The 21968-nt window shown below is 35.1% G+C and overlaps 2 protein-coding genes across 2 annotated transcripts; one reads left to right on the forward strand and one right to left on the reverse strand.

The window, feature by feature from the left end:
- Positions 1–8431: 8431 nt before the first annotated feature.
- Positions 8432–11156, reverse strand: LOC140979908 (uncharacterized). Its single transcript, XM_073445556.1, has 2 exons — positions 10422–11156; positions 8432–8946 (listed from the first exon to the last, which is right to left on the reverse strand). Exons 1-2 carry the CDS (start codon positions 10716–10718, stop codon positions 8788–8790), a joined length of 456 nt encoding a protein of 151 aa, XP_073301657.1. The 5' UTR covers positions 10719–11156; the 3' UTR covers positions 8432–8787.
- Positions 11157–12076: 920 nt separating this feature from the next.
- LOC140974034 (uncharacterized) lies at positions 12077–12553 on the forward strand. Its single transcript, XM_073437280.1, has one exon. It carries the CDS (start codon positions 12077–12079, stop codon positions 12551–12553), a length of 477 nt encoding a protein of 158 aa, XP_073293381.1.
- Positions 12554–21968: the final 9415 nt, after the last annotated feature.

Below are 21968 nucleotides of genomic sequence, written 5' to 3' on the forward strand. Positions count from 1 at the left end.
TTGGTATGTTTTAGATATAAAAAAAACAATATTAACTGATCAGATAAATCACATTGACAAACTCCGTGACATAATCAAATCTAAAATAATAAAAAAATGATTGAAATAAAAACTCATCATATCTTACTATTTAAAAAATTATTCATATAATAGATATGAATTTTTAAATATTAATATTGCCAATCATTATTATCCTTTTCTTTAAAAAAAATAAAATTTACAGTCAGAAGTTCCAGAATTATTTGTTTTTGAACAATCATGTTGGGACAGGTGCTTGCAGTGTCCTATCTTGCCAAATTTCCTCAACTACCCTAGCAAAGCAAAACCTCTCCCCACCCCCAATAAATTCATTTCAGCAGTTTTGGTTCCTCCATTCACATTAACATTCCCCCTTCCCACCTCCATTAAAGTCCCTTGACCGCCGCACCATTGCCGCGTGACTCCATGAAAGCAGCTTGATCAATCACCGAAAGCTTGCTTATTACAATGGGTTGCTGTGCAAGCACAGATGCTTCCCGCATTTCGAAATCCGAGAGCAAAACGAAGCGTAGCAGCAAATCTCCGCCTCCTACACATCCACTCCAGGAAGTCGAAGCAGTGAAAGAAGTACTCTCGGAGACCCCCACCATACCCAAACGCCCGCCGCCTGCATTCCAAGAAAATGGACGAACCGAAACTCCATTCATAAAGACTGCGCCATTAATAGTGCCAAGACTCCCCAAGTCACGACCAGACGAGAAGAAGCCCCGAAATGTCGTCGTCCCGCAGAAGCCGTTCACGGTTTTCGGTAACGAGGAAGCTTCCGAGGAGGTCTCGGAGATCTGCAGCACTGTGAGCGAGAGCGTCAGTGTTTCGACTTCCGTCACAGAGAGGAAAGACAACTACGGTCGCGAAAACGACGTCGTGAGTAAAGGCCTGAACAGGTCACCGGCGAGGGTCGGGAACCAGTCGTTTCCCGGGGAATATAAGAGAGATAGGTCCGCCGGAAAATCCCCTTACCGGAGGTCAGAACCGTCACCCGGTCGGGTCAGGTCCCGGCCTGGGAGGAGGAAGGACAGCAATGAGGAAATCCCCGTTAAAAGATCGAGATCCCCGATGATTCGTGTAGACCCTGGGTCAGTCAAACCTAGCACGGGTCGGATACAAACAGCGAAGAGAACGGGTAAATCACCGAGTCGGGCCGGTTCTGGATCGAGAGAAAATATCCCAAAGCTTGAAGAAGAGGCGGAGTGGCCAATAGATAGTAACGAGCTACTGGAGAATCCACTTGTGTCCTTGGAATGTTTCATCTTCCTGTAACAGCTAACGTATGTTTTTGGATGTAATTGTTAGCACGTTAAGGGCTATTTTGGTTATTTGAAGTAGTTCGGGATTGTAAAAATGTCACGTTAACTTTGGAGTTTGGAGGGAGATATTGAGTAAGGTTTAAAATGTAATAACGTAAAATAACTGTATGTAAATATAAGGAAAATCGAAAATAATTAATTAAATGATTTTAATTATATAAATTAAATATTGTGTGTATGTTTACATGTTTAAAATATAGTTTTATATTAGAATGCATTAAAATTATGTTTTTAAGGTTATTCGAGACTCGATCGAGGAACGGAGATCGATGGTTGAAAAAGAAAAAAAAAATTAAATGATTATTTTTAATTATTTAACATATGGTAAATTTTAATATGTTTTTCCGAAAATGTGGTATTTTGAGGTGTTTTTATACTCCGATGGTAATTGAGTCGCCCGTACCTGACTGACTCTTTTTCGACTTCATTCTTGTAGTTATGCCGAGCTGTCTCTGGAATTCCTCGAACTTTGTTGTACTTAGCCATCCTAATCGCGCTTCTTGCTCTAAAAATGAAAAAAGACTTGTCGGAAATCGCCTTGATCCAAGAACAATTGTTGCATACTGGTATCCAGGAGGTGAGATCGAAATGAGAAGAAGCCCTCGTCCCGCCTATCCCCCTTGCGAGCCTTCGTTATCTACGCCATTCCTCAAGTCGGGAAAAAAGAAAAGCCAATGCTCCTAGTGAACCCGAAATAGGCCATGGACTTGGATCTACCAAATAATAAGAATGCCTACGAGCTAACCTCCTCCGAGGAGCTCGATTCATGAGCTTTAGAGGCCAGAGACCCTTCCTCCTTTTTTCTACCGGAAATCTCTCTTTCTCTTTTCAATCTTCTACGACAAATATCACTGCCCAGCCACAGCTGGAGGGTACCAACTGAGCAAAATGGATAAAATTCGGTTGAAGACCGGGGAGATAAGGGAAGGGATCCTCGGGTGAGGAGCCCGATGCTTGATGATGAACGAGTCATACGAGTGAAGAGTACAATGTCTTCCTTATGAGCTAATTATGAGTTACCCGAGAATGCCCTCTTTCGTAAGAGAGAAGGGCTTTGTTTTCAAATACATTTTAAACTAGTATTCGATTTTCGACGAAAATATGAACTTTTCGAGAACTCTGTTAATATTTTCACAAACTTTCCTAAACAAAATTATTTTAAATAGTACCTAATGGGGCTATTGTAACCATGTTATTGGGCCTAAACCTTGCCATACTATTTTATATCAAATATTAAGCCCGAAACCGTAACCTAAAATACACAACTCATGCACACAACACACACAAGGACTCCTAGCAGCCAAGACACATGCACACATGAGAAATTTGAAGGAGGAGTCACGGTTTTTGAAGGGGGAAAATCAGCAAGGTTCTCCCTATGTCGACGTTCTTCGCATCTCAACTCGTTTTCGTGCGTAATAAACGCAAAAGCACGCCTTAATATCCTTTTTCTCATCTATCACATCATATCATGTGTTTGATATATATTTACATGAAAAATATGTTGCTTTGTTATTATTTTCGTTTTATTTTCATGACATGCCAAAAAATCTTGTTTTTGAGATTCAAACTTATGTTAATATTGCACCAAGGGAGATACCATGGTAGGGACGTAAAAAAGGGACAAATTAATAATGTTTAGGGGATTTTAGGGTCACGATTCAAGGCTGGAACGTGGGAGGCTGAGGGCTGCACGACTCGAGGGTTTAAGGAAGGCTAGGGCTCGATTTTGGGTGATTTAGGAAGGGAGGCCGAGCGGGGGGGCCGTCTAGGCGAAGGGTTGGGCTCGTGAGGGTCCTATCCTCGAGCCAAGGTGGTCCACGCAAAGCTGGAGGGGCAGGAAGAGAGGAGGCGCACGTAAACATGCATGGGCCGTGGAGGCTGGTCTAAGGGGGTGCTAGAATGTTCGGTCTAGGTCCTAGGAGAGTTGGTCAGGGGCTGATCCAAGCGGATAGGGTCTAGGTTCGAAAGTTTTGAGTGTGGCATGAGTTAGAGTTCAATCCATATGGGGCCAAAAATTTCAGTAGCTTATCTAGGTTGATTGAGTGCCTTAATTAGCTTGGTTTGGGTTTTATATGGTTTAGTTAGGTGGTAATAAGCTTTGGTTCAAATTCGGTAAATTTGGTTAAGTTTCGAGTCAATACGAGTCAAAACCGGGATGTATGTTTAAGTTTAAATACGAATTGAGAAATTAGTCGACGAGCTTAAGTTTACGTCTAAGAAATATTTATGGGTGTATTTTAAGGTGTTACGTTAAGTCTGAAATGATTTGGGTCGTCCTTTTAAGGTCTAAGGATAAATTGGGAAAGTTAGGTTTCAGGGGCAAAACAATCATTTTATACCTGAAAAATGTTAGACGTCCTGTTAGTGCCCTGAATGCTATAATAAATGTTAAAACATTTATTTTAAATATTTATAGAATTTTATGATGAAACGTTAATACTAAAAGATATGTTACATGATTGGTTTAAAAGGAAAATGATTTATATGTACATGAATTTTTATAAGTTATGGAAATATGAAAAGTTGAAGGAGGAGAATTGATTGTGACTAATATGATGATACGATGATATGTAAGGCAAATGCTCAGTTGACGGGTGAGAAGGTCGCTGATGTCCCCGCCACCTGGTACCATGGTAATACGTAGATGGTGAAAGAGATCGATTTTAGGTGTTCGAAATCGCAACGGAAGCACAAAATTGTTTTCTAAACATGAAAATCGAAATTTTTGAGAAAAATTGAACACCATTGTACTAGTGTGTAACATATACTAAACACCTTTGTCATACATAGGGTGTTAAGAAATTTTACCTATCAACCTCTTGAGGTTGATGATGGCTCCAACTAAAGTGTAAATATTTTAGCTCTTGTATGGTAGACAATCTTCAAGCCTCCTCCTACCTTCAAAATCAAGCCCACCACCAACTAGGTAGATCCTCTCATATTTTGCACTAGAAAAATATGAGGATTTTTCTTTGAGAAGAGATTTGTTTCTCCAACAATTGAAGAACAATAATTTGAGAGAAATTGAGTGTGAATTTCGGCCAAGCTAGGTCTAGGAGGGAAGGAGAGTGAGTTAATTCCTTGTCTTGGTTGTGAGAAAAGTTGAGACTACTTTTTGCATGCCTTGCAATATTTTAATCAAAAGTATTCCACACCTCTTCATCTCCCAAGCATGCAAAACCTAGTGGGCTTGTAACATTTACAAAGGGCCCATGGACTATTAATTTAATTGTCTTAAACATATTTGAGCCCAATTAGACTTTACTTGATTTTACTCAAGCCCACTAGTTAAATAATTATTTTCAATTGGGCTCTACAAGCCCCAATGTTATTTAATTAATTCAACACTTGAATTAATTTAATTTAGTCCATAATAATGTTTATGAAAATCACAATTTTCAAATACATCATTCACTTGACATACTTTTAATTTAGGAACACATTCATAAATTAAAAATTACATTTCTCTCACAGAAGTCTTACTTCTATTTTTCTTTACGTTTGTAAACTCATTTATAAGCCGTTCAACACATTGAACTATTTTAACTTCTCAACGGAATTTAGAAAGCTAGCATTTGTGTGGCCCTCAATGGTTCATTGATACAACTAGCCGTGGGTTCACATCTCCATGTGATTCGGACTAAACATGTCCTTATATGAGCATACCCCAATTGCTCCATTCTTACTTATCAACTCCTTGATAACAAGAATGTCAGAACTCAAGTCTGATAGTACCCAACTAATCATGTTAAACGCCTAGCAGCATCGCTTACATGATTCCCTAGGTATCAAATGATAGTGCCTGCAAAAACCATTCAATTATGGTTAGCGTACAGTACGGTCCCTTCAACTCATATATCCCGACCGATTCGACAACCATTGGTTTATCGAGAGTTGTCAATGAATCGATACTATGTGTCATGTTGTAGTTGCATCGATGGTGTAATATATGAAACCCCTTTCATAATTACCACCATACTCTGATCAGAGATTTCATACTACATACACATAGGATATCCATACCCGAAGGTAAGCGGTGAATCCCCGACTACAATGCATCGACTCCTATATGTTTCGCCAAAACACCCAACCTTGCCACCTGATGACCCCATGAGAGTCGGTAAACAAGTCAAAGTGTAATGCTAGCACATAGAGTCTCAATGTTGTCCCGGGTCATAAGGACTAATGGTGTACAACCATAAACTAGGACGTTTCCACTCGATAAGTGAGAACCACTTGGAAAGTCCTTTATGGAGGGTTGTTCAGTGCACTCTACCAGGAGCACCTATCTGCATGCTCGGACATCACAATGTCCCCTACCAATGAAACATGGTACTCACATCGCAGATACTAGTCTCGAACTCGAGCAGCCTATATCCTTCTTAGTGGCGGCTGAATCGACTAGGAACCGTTTAGAATATACAGTATTACAAATATGAGTTTCATGATACTCATCATATGAGCATCTCATATTCTTTCTACTATTTGTATATTCAAGGGCTTTATCTATGCAACTAGCATGGGTTTACAGATAAAGAAGTGCCAAAATAATAATTTCAAATATTATTAAAATAAAGATTGTTCATACATAGAGTTTAAACATGAACCCTCGGCCAACACTTGGCTCAACGGGCACCTACTCTAACAGATGGATCCATTGACCTATATGTATTACGAAAGTCACAATTGATGATCTGAATTCAATAAAAAGGGAAAAGTATACGTATATGATGAAATGAAATATGATATGATATGTTGAAAGGAAAATGTTAAAGTTTATGTTCATGAAAATTTATTTTATTAAAAATATTTTCACTGTTACTTGTAAATATATATGTATTACTTGTTATCATGATTAAAGTTTGCTGAGTCAATAGACTCACTAGGTGTGATCAATACAGGTGAGCATGAGATTGATGTTAATGGAGATCTTGATGGTTAAACTAGATGCACTGAAGGTGCACACAATCCGATGATCGTCGCTAGTTTTTCGCAAATTAAACTAAGTTTATGATTTATGATTACTTAGAGATTTTTTTATGACTTATGATGCTTTTGAGAGGCTTTTGAGAGGATGTTAGAGTTAAGTTTATTTTTGAAATAATGTTAGTTTAGATTGGTTGACGTTTATGATTTTATTCTTTGAATTATTTTTTTTGGATTTTCAAATAATAGTTGGTTGGTTTATTTTAAATGGTGCAAAAGTACTTTAAAACATAATTATGTATATTTCGGTCGAAATTAGTAGGAAGAAAAAAAATATTCTAATATGTTTTAAAGAAAAATGAGTAGTGGACGTTTCTGAGTGTAGTTTAACAATATGTAAAAGTTAAAAACAAGATTAACTTGGTGTACCATACACTTCGTTATGTCACTGTCTATGGATCACGCTAGGGGTGTCAATCGGGTCAGGTGGGTCGGGTTTCGGGTCAACCCGCGAAATTTTTTTATTTTTTTTCCCAACCCGAACTCGAAGCAACCCGAAAACCCCCAACCCGAACACGAACCAGTCTAACCCGACTCAACCCGTCTAATCCGCCTAACCCGAATTTTTTTATTTTTTTACAAAAAATTAATGAAAAAATTCGAAAAAATAAAAAATAATAGTAATATTTTAATTTAAACACATAATAACAAAATTTTCGATTTAAATTTGAAAGTTTAATGGTAGAAAATTAAAAGTATATTTACTAAATCAAATAAACAATTGTTAAAAAAATAAAAAAATACAAATAAATATTAAATTATGAAAATTTATCATATAAATATACAATAAATTTTGTTCAAACATACAATATATAAAAATATAGGTAATATTTTTAAAAAAAAAATTCGGGTCAACCCGCGACCCAACCCGAAACCCAACTAATCTAGCACTAACCCGAACCCGACCTGAAACCGAAAATTTCAACCCGAACCTGATTTTTTTCGTGTTGGGTCGTGTCGAGTTAACGGATCGTGTCGCATTTTGACACCCCTAGATCACGCCCTCTTAACTGGATTCTCTGCCCGAATATTTTAATTTAGAATATTGGGAATATCAAAACATCTTGTTCATATAAAAATGGTTATGGTCGTCCTCCCGAATCCTTAAAAACCATTAAATTTGTATTGATGGTACACATATTATTTCACAAAAATGTTACAATTGTTCGTCCTATGTTATATCAAAATAATTACTTTTTCTCATGTGTTGCATATTATTGGGCGTATATTTTGATTTTATTCAGGGGTGGTGTAGATTTATACACTTCTTTTTCATATTTATATGTACATTCATATTAATTATATATGTAAAATATTAATTTACTTTAAGCTCGATGAAATTCTCTACTTGGGCTAGAGAGTGGTTCCATTTGTTGGGCTCAATGTTCAGGTCCAATAGCAGTTTAACGCGTTATAGATTCACAAAAAGGGGGAATGAAATAACTTTTTCGATCCGTTCCGAGGCATTGGATTTTTCAACGACGGAATAATCTCAAGTTTTAAGTGTGATGACATTTCCCAAGATTTGACCCGTTTTAGGCATGGACTCGATTCCCATGTCGTCATAAAAAACTTATTTTTATTAAACGAGTAGAGTCAATTTGTGAGATTTTTAAGTCTGTTGTCGATAAATATTTAATTTGTATTCGAGTTATCGAATTCAAACTAAAGTTGAATATGTTCAAATTTTTCCCTCGAATTCAAATTATTTTTTCGATAGTTCGCTAACGGCTCACACACTTTAATATTTTATTAATATAATATTGTTATTTATTAAATTAATAAATTTCAAAACTTTCGAGTACTTACTTTCAAACAAAAAGTTCGAATAGTTCGCGAATATATTCGAATTTTTCGAGCCGAAATCGAACTTGACTTTCAGTTGTCATCCATATTTATTACAATCTACAGTCTGTTGGATCAAACATAAAACGAACAAGGACTTTAAAAAAGAAATTTTGTTTTTGTTTCTGATTTATATATGTATATATATAGAGAAAGATGGAACTAATCTTTAGAAAAATATGAGAACCCAGAACCGATGATCGATGTATTGATGGGCCAGAAAGATTTATTTCCCCTTCATTCAAATATCAATCTCATAAATAACTCCTAATAGACTAGTTCTTACAAGTTATTCCCCTCAACGTAACTTTACGACAAAGGCAATGGATCCAAGAAAATACAATAATGCATCTCACTAATAACACGCTTGTCTCGCCTTATAATATACCAGAGACCAGAGCATGATTTTCTTCGCCTAATAATATACCCTAGACTGGAGCATATATGTACACACACACATATATATGTATATACACACCATGCTCTAAGTCTGAGGACCAAAAGATGTCTCATTTTTGAGTACCCTGGACTAAATTTCAAAGCCCATCACCAGAGTGATGCATAGTTCCGAATAACATACCGGCTTTCTTGTCTTTGCTAATGACTTTTAAGCCGGCTCGGGATGATTGTGTAAGTTGGTTAGTTGTTGATGCGATGGCCATGGGATCCGTTCAGGGGGACAAGGGATGGGGGCCGGCTGGGCGATGTATTTGGGAACAGTGTCACCAGGCATTAGTACCGAAACCTCTTTGGCATTTAGGGACATCTGGGAAAAATCAATTCGAACAAGTCAGTGTCTTAAATGATAGATATAGATAACATAATAATTTTTAACACCAAATTTATCTTTTGAACTGGAGTCGAGCCATGGATAAGACAAGAACATGGAGTCACATCCTTTTGAACCCTTAAAATATGAAATTCTTCTTTATCTCGACATCAGATCTTTATAAAATTCGTACAAGCACAGATAACTAAGATTGTCTCAAAATCAACATTATTGGACTAATATTATATTATCCTAAACAATATTAAACAATTCAATACAGCCATAATTCACAGTATACAAGGAACCTAGCTAGTTGTGTGCATTATTAAAGCTAGGAAAGCAGACAATAAACTAACAGGAAAACAAACTTAGTTTTCAAGGTTGACATACTGTCCCAAACAAGTTAGACCTCGCTCAAGATTATACGTTTCAATGTATATAAATAAAGTATTATTGAATATTTTTGAGACAAAACACCATGTTGGAACATCTAAACAGGAATTCAAGTCTAAAATAGCTCGTTTTTCGAGATACAATAAAATCAAGCTCGAACTCTAATATCGAACAAATTTTCATAAATATATTTTTTTTATGGGCCAAAAGGTAAATGTACATCACAACAAAGGGTGTGGGGATGAGGCTATAGAATGAAGAAATGCATACTTTTAAGGCCTAAAGCTTCGTCTCTCATTAATGGTTGTAGGGACCAAGAAACCAGCTAACAAACTCTTGAATGTGTCATTTCTTAAATTAGTAGCGTGCCAAAATCCCAGGAACATGCACATGCTGTTATTCTTAAAGAATTCAAGACTTTATGGTGTAACAAACAACACAGTACCTAATCCACAATTCTCTTTTTATAAATTAAATTCTAATAGATTATTGTTCCCAATTTCCGAATAATTAGTTCTTATTTCCAAAAATTAAAAACATTATCCCTCCAAATTAAAACTACTTTTATTTCAAGACTGTATGCCTCAGAACCAGTGACGCCTATCATACAATTTGGTTTTCTTATATGTTATGAGTGATCTATATGCAAAAAGTATCCTTTTACGGAATCTTAATTAAATTGTTAACCGAGTTTAAAAAACAAAATACTCCGATGGAACCACGTCATGCTTGTTAGAAACAGAGAGTTCACAATTCAACATAAAGAAACGGTATTCCGATTTCTACCGAAATCAAGAAACTGGCGCAAATGAAAATGAAAAAAACAATGCGGCTAAGTAGAAATGAAATCGGATAAAATGGAAAGAAAATGGGGGAAAAAAAAAACAATTGGCCCTTTCGTCAGAAAAGTAATGATCAAAAAACCAAAATTTTAATCCAAAGTGCCGAAACCAACCAATAAAGGTCAAAAACAAGAGGAAGAAAAGAGAAGAAAGAGGATACGAAAAGTCAAGAAAACCATATGTAGAGTGTAATTAATACCCACGTAAAATATTATTATAAATTCAAGAGATGCTTACTTTAGGAGATGGGTAACCAAGCTTCGCATGGAAGCCACCAGCACGATTCTGAGCTTCAATGTCGGATTGTAACCGGCGTCCACCGGCAGCCGTGACCCCCGGCGGGGTAGTTCTGAGAAACTTCTCAAAGATGGCCATAACAAGAAACATCGAAATGAGAATAGCAGTGGCCACAAACCCAAACGAAACAGCGTTGACAGAGTTGTCAAAGTGAGTCCAATCGTCATCCTGCAAGTACGGAGGCGCACCACTCGGCGCCGGGCGCCAGCCTCCCCACCCATCTTCTTTCCCACCCATTGCAAAAACCCACCTCAAGACTCAAACTTTCAGCAAGATTTAAGCTCCACAAACACACATACACAAAGAAAAAAATGACGGGTTCTGGTGTATCTAGAGACAGTTGCAACAGCTTAGAAAGACAGGGAAAGGCTTTTTCCAGGGGATTTCTTCACTGCATGGTCATCTAATCAAGGCCAGTTGCATGAAAACTAGAAGGAGTGCAATAATTCTACATACACAAGATCTTTTAATGGGTAGATAGGAGACCTTTTTTGGGATTTGGGAATGAAGAAATTAGTGTGTGGAGAAAGTTCTCGAGAGATGACCTCGGTTGTTTTTGACAGTTGAAAGGAACTCCTCTGCTGTGCTCTGTTTCTTGTGCTTTATTATGTATTTGAGTGTGTGCCGAGCGGATGATTTTGGTTCACATGCAATTTGTTTCTTTTAAGTACCTTCACTTTCCGGTTTTTCTCGCTTAATTATCATGACTCTTAATTTTGACTTCTTGTTATACACTTGACTTGGTCATGGTCCCCAATACATCTGTTTAAAATTTTATATCATTATTATTTTTCTTTTTTGTTTTTGAGCGACTAAATTAAATCTATCTTTGTTCACTATATTACATTCAATCGATAGATCACAATCCCTCGCAAAAATCGGAGAGAAAATATGATATTTGGGTAGCTGACCCGATACCGACCTGAAGATGTGTGTGTGTGTGTGTGTGTGTGTGTGTGTGTGTGTATATATATATAAAATTAATCTTTTAAAAAATAAATTATTAATAATATAAAAATTGTGAACACTACTTGGTGGGGGGTAAGGTATATCATTGTAATGGATGTCTGAATTACACCGCGGAAAATAGGAGAGCGTGTAGCATATATGTACGCTACAGGCGTACGCCAGTACACTGTACTATATAATATACCTATTTTATGACAAGGGCTAGGCCCATTATTTCATAAACACGTGGGGCCTGACAGCTCCCTTTTGGCTTTTCATCTTTAGTTTTATTGAACGGGCCCAGCCCATTCACTCTCTTAACAACTCTAATATTCTTTCTTTTTTGTTATTTTTTTTTCATTTCATGAATATATATATATATATATACACACACATATATAATTTCTTAGATGATTTTGAATAGTATAATATTGTGATTGGATAGATGAATTTATTTCAGACATGGATTTTGTGATACCTCTTGTTTCAAATAGTAAAAATTAAAAATTTAAAATAGGTTTATAATGTACTACAATTGACTTCTATAACAACTTGTATTAATTATTTTCGTAAAGCGACGACGAATACGAAGTAATTGCTATAATGACACATTGTGTAGTCATTGCTACCAAGAGGCGAGAACATCAATGCTAACTTCAGCAAGTAGAAGCGAACATATATCATCACCGAGTCGATGGATAGCACCACCAATCAACCAATTGCGTTTGGACATTGATGCAGCTTATAATGTCAATTTCAATCGATATGCAATCGGCGGTGTTGTGCAAAATCACGAGGGCCAAATATTGCTAGCCTTTGGGAAGCAAATTACTAAACCACCATCTATAGTAGCCGCTGAACTTATTGCAATTGAAGAAGGTTTTCAAATGACTCTAACTCAACATTTAAGGATAAACCAGATTACATCGGATTCTCTGATGGCAGTGCAAGCAGTCACTAGTCCAACAGAGGACTTTGGATATACTGGGGCCTTTGCAACAAAGATTAGGAATTTATTGGCAACTCATGCCCATTTAAAATTAGAACATGTCTTGCGCACCGCAAATGGTGTTGCGCACTCGTTAGCCTATTTTGCTATTTCCTCTCCCTCACCTTTCGTGTAGATTGGTGGAGAGTTTCCTATTTGGTTAAGAAAGCTTGTAATCGAGGATCTTACTCGGTCTTGAATAAAATTACAAGTTTTTCTGTAAAAAAAAAAAAAAAGTGTTTGAAATGAAAATGTAGCAAAATTTTCAAATCTATTTTCTTGTATTGGGTTGAAGTTTTTGTTGCATTTATTTTCTTGGATTTTTCCTACAACCAGGAAGCCAACATGACGGGGACAGCATATTTATTATGCACACTAATCTGACTAAAGTAAAAGTACAAATTTTTTTCCCTCATTTCAACAAAGCATGTGTGGCCATAGTTGGACCAAAAAGCCAAGTTTGAGCTGTTAATTACACTCGGTGAAGATAGCTAGCCAATGTGCAATTGCATCACACTAAACATATATACACAAAAATTCAAGTGTAAGGTCTCCTGAATTAATTTTATGAGATATATATTATATTTAGGACATCTATGAAAAACATTAGTTTTTATAAAAAAAATATATATTACATTTTATTGTAAATGAATGATAATTCACATGTTTTAAATCATAATTAAAATATGGAAAATACGAATATTTTGATGGGATAGTTGGCAAAATAACAATGATTAATTACTATAAATTTTTGGACCAAAATTAATTCGGGTCTTTTTTTCCCTGGTACGGCCTCATTTGACATTTGTGAAGACCAAGAAAGTGGAATTATTTAAGTCAATGTTTTGATAATCCAACTTGTAATCGATCTTATATACGTTAAAATCGTAATTGAATCAGTCAAATCGATTCAACTGAAAAGCCAGACTGAAATATTGTTATATCATATAAAATAATAATAATATAATAAATATATTTTAAATTCTAAACATATTAAATGTGTATATAAATAATAAAAATGTACATTTTACAATGTTTTATAAAAATCAAATAAACTCTAATACAACTAAAATAATATTCTAAATAAAATTATTTTATCAATATCAACTAATTACTTATTTATCACCTCACAAAATGATTGACGAAACAAAAACATTTATTTAATACGCTTGCTGTATTTAAATGATCAATAACAGCCTAATATTTAAGGCAAGCCCCTCCAAGACTCGTCAATCCCAGTACCCATCACACGTCACTCTTGTTCCTTTGTCCCTNGAAAGCAAAAATTTGTTAAAAAATTTTTCCGGTTTAACCGGTTTTTAACCGGTTTTTCCGGTTTTTCCGGATTTTAACCGGTTTTTTCCTGTTAAACATGTTTTTCGAGTTTTTACTTATCTCCGGACCGGTCTGGAGGCCGGTTCGCGGTTGAACTGGTCCGACCGGCCGGTCCGGTCCGGTTTGGAGAACATTGATTATGAAGTTTGATTTGAGACTTTGTCATTTGAAAATATTAGTCACATCTCACGTTTTTTTGGGGTCAAAATAATCATAACAGCAATAATTATGAAATTGATTTCCATATGTGAAAAAATAATGAATGGAAGTTGTGAATTTCTTGAAGTACACGAACGCCCGTTATTTTATAGCCACAAATTTTTTTTTTGGACAAAATTGTTACACCAAAACTTAGGTATTAATTCAATGGCACAATTCTTGTACGAAATTATCACATGTCGAGATATTAAAAACCCCAGCATTTGCCATGTGGCCGGGCATCACACAGGGGTCACCCTCTTAAATATTTATATATTTTCATTTCTCGTTTTAACCTCTTTGCCTTCTATTGCATTTTCCCAGAAACGACGACATTTTGAAACTAAATCCACCTACTTTGGCTAAGTAATTTTTGTAACTGCGAGCACCACTTTTTTTTTTTTTTTAAACATCAGTTCACGTCTATCAGATAAAACATTTGGGTTAAACGCAACAACATGAAAAATACGTTAATCGGCTAAACCATATTAGATAACCTTAGTGTAACATGCTCGTGCCAATACGTCGGTGGAAAATAAACATATGTAATAATTTGATCAAGAGTACATATATTTCTATCAGTTTGGACGTCCTCTCATGAAAGTCATCACTTTTCTATTGTTATTGTTACTGCGGAAAAATGTAATTGTAGATAGAGATCGAGTTGAACTTAGAATGTGTTGAGGACTCTGGCTTAATTTTTTTTTACATTCATCTAGAAATATATATTATTTAGATTTTTTTTATGACATGTAACAAAATTGATATATAGACAAAAAAAATGTAAAAATTTATTATGGAAATTGATAATAATCATATATAAATATAATTGTGCATTTAATAGAGTGCACTGCATAATTCAGAAACCTAAGCCGACAAATCAACTCTCTAATTGTCGGCTTTCTCAGGATTCCACCAACAAATGTTGCCTTCTTTTCTCCCGACGGTCCCAGAATCAACGGCCTGGATCACTCCGCAGATTCTAGCACAATCCAACCGTCCTACATTAATAGTCAACGGCCCCACAAGTCAAAAAGTATGCGGTGGCACGCGTGCAGTGGAGCAGCCTCGCACGTGAGTTGGAAAAGCAACCGCGTGGACCCTAATTTTTACTTAGATGTCATGTAAGGGTAGATTGGACAATTAGCTTAATTAGAATTCTATATATATATATATATAATAGTTGTTTTTTTGAGTTGGTATTTGATATATCAAATTTCCATAAAAACACAAGGGATATAATAGTTGTTTTTTTGAGTTGGTATTTGATATATCAAATTTCCATAAAAACACAAGGGATGAATATATATATATATATATATACACACAAATACCAACTCAAAAAACCACTATTATAAATTTATGTAGAATTACATATATTATGCATATGCAACGCGTATGTTCCAACCGTTAGTTTGTATTATGCGTGTTTTGTTGTTTCTCTACCCATGCATATTCCCCTTTCAATAATTAATTTTAAGATTAAGAAAATTATTACGTTTTGTACACACTAAACCATTTCTTTGATGATTTGATATTATAAAAGGATTATATACTTTGGTTTAGATTGGCAAGTCTACTTTCCCATTCACAAAATAAAATTCATTATTAAAAAAAGGAAAGCGGAAGGTTTTAGGTTAGTCAACTAATTTAGTGTATACGTATATATTGCCCGAATGATATATCCAATAATCTAAATGTATTTTTTATATGTTTAGTCACGATTTTTTCTGCGAATCCCAAGATAAAGCTAACATATTTAGCATAATACTCTGAAATTTTATTGACTCGCAAATGAGACGATGAAAGATAAAAAAAAATATTAATAAGTCATTTGACCTAATACTCTGAAACAATATCGTATGTAATAAAGAAATGGTGATCAAAATGTAATTATTATGATTTCGCATTTTTAGATATTTGTTTATTTATTTTTGTGGAAAAAAGCACTTTTTTGAACATAATTCTTTGTGTCTACTCGTAGTTGGTTCACCGTCTACGAGGGCTTCACGTGCCTTTTTTACACCTTGCTTTGCTAATATATCTACTCACTTTATCTTCTTCCAACGAAGCTTCAAATGTGGGAATATTGGACTTTGGGCCCACCACAGTTGCAGTTGGGCTCACTAATTTGGGTTACATGTAAATTATTTTTAAAATAATATATATTTTTTATTTTCAAGTGGTAAATCCAAAATTATCTAATCACGGCCTTACTTCAAATAAATAAAAATAAAAATTGAAGTACTTATAATAAACAAATTTAGACAGACTCTCAGTACACACACACACACATATATATTTTGAATCATGTCATAAATTAATGCCTCAATATCCATAGCATACATAAATAAATATTATCGATACCATATTGAACATATTCTTTATAGAGTCATGATGTGATTCTATCAAAATCTATGTATCATAAGACTGATGAAGAGATAGAAACCAAAAACCGCATTCCATATACGTCTGCTATAGACAGTATAATGTATCAAGAAACCTACTAAATAAAATTTAGCGAGACTTTTAGTTAAAATTGTAGAGAAGAGTGAAGGTCATAAAACGTTTTGAACAAAAATTTATGAACCATACGTGTGCAAATATGATTAAGCTGATATAGCATCTAGATTATATACATATATATATGTTAAATCAAGATTTAATCAAATAAAAGTAAATTAGTAGGCCTAGGTAATAGTTAGGGCAGGATTTTCAACTCAACTTGGAAGCAGCATCATTATGTGAGTAACAAGGATGTCAAAGAAATTATTCGAAAACGACATAATCATAGTCAAGATTGAGTTAATCCCTCTCCCTATTTCGGACAAATATCCTCCTTTCTTTCATCACAAAAGGCATAAGTAGGACCTAAGACTTTGCATTTCTATGTTTTTCTTATTTCTTATTAAACCTTTTAATGCCTTTTAATGCATTAAACACAAGAGATTTTTATTATAAACAAAACGTACACAGATAGATACTAGCAAAAATTCAAGGAACAGATACTCACTTTTTTTGAGTGCCCGTGAACGTGGAACCTAGTCTGATGATAATAAACCCTATACAGTGGTAAGCTGCGAAACATATCATTAACCAAGATTTTCAAAATCTCCTTTTCACCTAATAAAATATTTGAGTAATCAAAGCATATGCCATCAAGTTCTAAAACATTGGCTTTCGAAGAGACGAGATATGGAAAAATCCGCCAGGTCCAAAATATGTCGATTCCAATACATCTATCTTTTCCCCACTGATTCACACACACACACACATATATAAAGGATGAGTTGATTCTATTGATTGGAACGCCATTCTCAGATTAGCATAATTCAGACAGAAATTTATTTTCTCTGTCATTTGCTGTGGAGTTTGAAGGTGATTGATTTTGTGATCCGGTATCCCCAACATATGTGTAATGACCCAAATCTTTATTTGAATGAAGTACTAACTAACATATGATTAAAGAGTTGTTAATTAAACATTATTAAGGAATTGATTAATTGATGATCAACATGTTGGGATCCACTGAATTTAAAATGGACCACCCAATCTACTTCAGATTACATTATCCCGATAAATCCAATTAGACGAATGAGAGTATGACACGTAACAGATAAGATTGAGTTCGAATATTCTGAACTAATCCGGATGCAGCTTATAAAGAAGCTAATTTCATTTGTTTCCTACACCATTTTCTCTCAGTTTCTCTCTCTTTGAGCTCTACCCATATAGCTTAGGCTTTTAGCCAGTTTCTAAGGCAGTTAAGTGTCGAGAAGCTTTAGAGCTAGTGTCGACTCGAGGAAGGTCGGTGAACCAAGATACGTAGATCAAGACATCTTCAGCGAGCTGACGACATACACATGTATAATCCTAAATCCTTGTGATTTAAGGATCATTAAGAAGAACTTTGAATCATTTTAGTGATTCTGGATCTAACATGATAGTGATTTCAGTATGTTGGTATCGTCTAGGTTCAGACGAGTAGATATTCTATCAGTTGATTGTTTTAGTGAGTTGCGTGATGTACTGACTGAGATATCCAAGCGTAGTATACAAACTTATATGCTGTAATTTAGTTGTTGCATGATACGTGTTTTACTGTTTTGACATATTATGCATGATATATCACGTTGGGCCCGATATCTTTTGAGATATACCTCGTTTGTTGGAGCCACTCAGCCCTGTTCTGTATTGTGAACGGTTGGGTATCGAGAGTTACAATGTCCGATGAGATCCGCGGGCTCTGATGACCTTGGACATTGTAGGTCAACATCTTGATGATGAGTGTGGGAGCCAAAACATGCCTATGGAATATCAGAGACTACACACTCATGTGTCTCTAGACTGAGCATGACATTCTTTACTTGATCCCTAATATCCGAGCATATTGCATTTCACATGCAACATATCAGTTTGTATACTTGTAAATTCTCGTATTGGGCGAGTGTCGCTCACGTCCTTGTTTTCATCTTGGACACCCTATCCCACATGACATGTTTTAGGTTGGACAGTTCGGACAACCATGGAAGTGGCTAGAGCAGTTGGATTGTAAGATGATTAAGTTATTTGATTTCCGTTATTTAATTGGTGTTATCAAGTTTAATTTTGCATGCTTATTAGTCTGTTTAGTAGTGGCTCGGGTAAATGCGCTACGATATGTCATCTTGGACAAGTCAAAAAGATATATCCAATCAGCATCGATCATGTGGCATACATCAGCCACCATCAAATAATCAATTAAGCAAGAAGCCCAACATTGTTCTACATCCATCTCTTCCCGGAAGAAAACATCATTCGCATATGAAACTTCAGATGGGAGTACATAGCCCATTCTCCAACTCAAATCTCAATATAAATCTATTCATGTAATATCCTATTTGCCCAGGAGAAAGAGATTGGCTTGGAATCACAATTGAAGATTTCACAAAATTTAACTCATAATTAGAGATTATATCAGATTTGGATCTAACATTTCCACTTTCTTTCTTCTATAAAGAAGCAATGATCTCATGGGTAAAGTCACTAAGAATGTCAAGCCTTTTGGCTTCAACTAGAATAGAATCAGAGGAGTATGCATCTAAAAAGGGAACAACCAAAGTATCTGGGATAAATTTTTCCGAATATGTTTCATCTTCTTTCAAAATATGCTCTATTTGGCTAGCTGGAAAGCTATTTTGTCCTTCATAAGAGTGTGTTGGAAACAACTTCCAGTCCAGAGGAAAAGGAGACATTATAGAACAGCATACCAGGAACTTAGTTCCTTTGGATCCTGGAGGTTGACAAAGGTAGCAAGCAACCAACCACAGTTAGACAAGCCTGAAAAATGCAGAATGCAACCTATTAGATAGCTAGAGCAATTGCAAAAACATCATGTTGGAAGATATGATATTCTGAATATAGTATTGTGTATATCAATAGAAACTGATTTCTAATTAATTTAGTTTCCTATAATCATTTCTTGTACAGTTGGTAGTTTCCTAGAAGAGCTTTCTTGATATACTATATAATTGAACATTGTATCACTTTTTGATATAGAATAATTTAACACTCTCTGCCTATATCCTCTAACATGGCATCAAAGCCACACCGATCCCCTTAGAGCAAAAAATAGATAGCTGCCACCAAAACCCTAACTTACAGCCGTTGCGCGCATAAACCCTAGATACAGCCTCTATCCACCATGTCGAACAATTCTGAGCAGTCCACTAAAATCCCTATGAATTCACAAAAAACTACTACAACTCAGGCAACTATTTGGAGTCCCACTCCATTCAGATCACTACCATTAAATTGAATGGAGAAAACTTTCTGCGATGGTCACAATCTGTCCGTATGTACATCCGAGGCAGAGGTAAAATGGGGTATTTGACAGGAGACAACAAGGAACCTGCACTAACGGATGCAACATATCCAACGTGGGATGCCGATAATTCTATGGTGATGACATGGCTGGTGAATTCAAAGGAAGAAAACATAAGCTGCAACTACATGTGTTATCACACGGCTAAGGAGCTTTGGGACCATGCTAATAAGATGTACTTGGACTTGGGAAATCAGTCTCAAGTGTATGAACTGACATTGAAACTTGATGAAATCCTTCAAGGTGAGGACAGTGTTACTAAATATTTTAATTCCTTAAAACGCCTTTGGCAGGGTTTGGATTTCTTTAATGATTACGAGTGGAAATCCACGGATGACTGTAATTATTATAAGAAAACAGTGGAGGATGGCCGAATATTTAAATTTCTTATTGGCCTTAATGTTGAATTTGACGAGGTTAGAGGCAGGATAATAGACAAGCAGCCATTTTCTTTACTATTCAGTTAGGAATAAATCTAGCAAGCAGACTAGGTCTAGTTATAGTAAATGGATGATGAGTCAAAGTATCGATTCACATAGACTAATGTTTAATTACTAGATTTTCTATCACTTAACTTAAGCCATACAAAATAAATAAAATGAGGATATATGAATTATTAATCTAAACTATTAAACAAAACAATTGCAATAAAAAACGACGGATTCAAATATCAAGTAGGAATTCAACTGCAAATAAAGAACTAAGAGACACAACGGTACCGAACTGTACTATGCTGACACGTGTAAAAATTCAATTAATTATTTAATTATTGAAAATGACGGTGAAATCTCCAATTTATTTATTAGAAAATTCATCAAGTTAATAGACCTATTTAAATCTAACAGTTCAATTATTTCTAATTGAATTTAATTACATCTAAATGCATTAAATTTTTGTGAATTCAGTTTTCACCTAAAATCGTGCACTGAAACCGAGTACTATTTCTAGTCATTTAATCATGTTTTGTTTGACGTCTTTGTTGCTAAATTTAACCAATCCTCTTCCGATTTGTTATTAATCAACAGACATGTAAATAGGTGATCAGACTATTAACAAAAATATTAAACCAACATCAATAATTAAAATCAAGAAAAATAATACATTGAAAATAAAACAAAATATCAAACAAAGTATTGTTTGGTCCTATTGTGGTCTTAGCCTAAAGAAATTTATTTCATAAAATCAAAACAAAGCAAAAACACAATGTTTGGATTCATAAGAATAAAATATAGTAAGGAATAAGAAAATTTCAGCGTGGTTGGCATGATTCCTCTTTTGAAATTGTCTTCCTCCTCTCTCTCAAACCCTAGCAGCTTCCTTCTTCCTCCAAGTTTCTCTCTTCCTTTCTGTTGATGTCTTCTGTGTAAAGTCTTCTACCTCCTCTCTCTGTTATCCTCTTTTCACATAAAGTTCTGTACATGCGGTGTTCTGTGTTATTCTCTCCACTATGTCTTTCTCTTTCTAACTTATATATCACATAAATGTGCCCTTATGTGGAAAGCCCAAAGTAATTTTCACCGCCCAAAATTAGTCTTCTTAACAAGTTGAAGATTCTCACATGAATGAGAAGGAAAATAGATAGACAAAATTCCTTCTTTTTAAATTTCACAGCTTTCTTATCTCAGAAGATGGGATTCCATATGGATATGTCCACATTTTGTAAAATTCCTCATTCTTTATCCTTGCTTCCATTGTGTTGTACAAGAAAGTAGAATAAAAATTTCTTTTTATTTGTTGTCCTTGAAATTCTTGTAAAATCACATTATCTAAAAAATTAGGTTTTTTTCTTCTTTTATTCAAATTTACAAATATTATAAAATTAATCTAGATAAACACAAAATAAAAGATAACAATGTCATATAAGCACGTATATGATAAAATAAAATGCCTAAAATCTCTATAAGATTCAAGCTTATCATTTAGACATTTACCAATGACAGGCTCCATTGAGTTAACAAGCCAGGAAGGGACTAGGAAATTTTCGGACCTCCAGTGCTTGTATTTTGAACCTATGACGGCGGGCGCCTTGACCTCACCATTTAGATAGCTCAATTTGCCCTTCACATCAATGACAAGGAGGATCAATTGAGCCTACACAAGGTAATTCCTCCCATTGAGTTTATGGATGGTAAGTTGAAGGGAATTATCGGACAAA

This window comes from Primulina huaijiensis, chromosome 1 (assembly GCF_012295235.1).
Source record: "Primulina huaijiensis isolate GDHJ02 chromosome 1, ASM1229523v2, whole genome shotgun sequence".
Taxonomy (NCBI): Eukaryota; Viridiplantae; Streptophyta; class Magnoliopsida; order Lamiales; family Gesneriaceae; genus Primulina; species Primulina huaijiensis.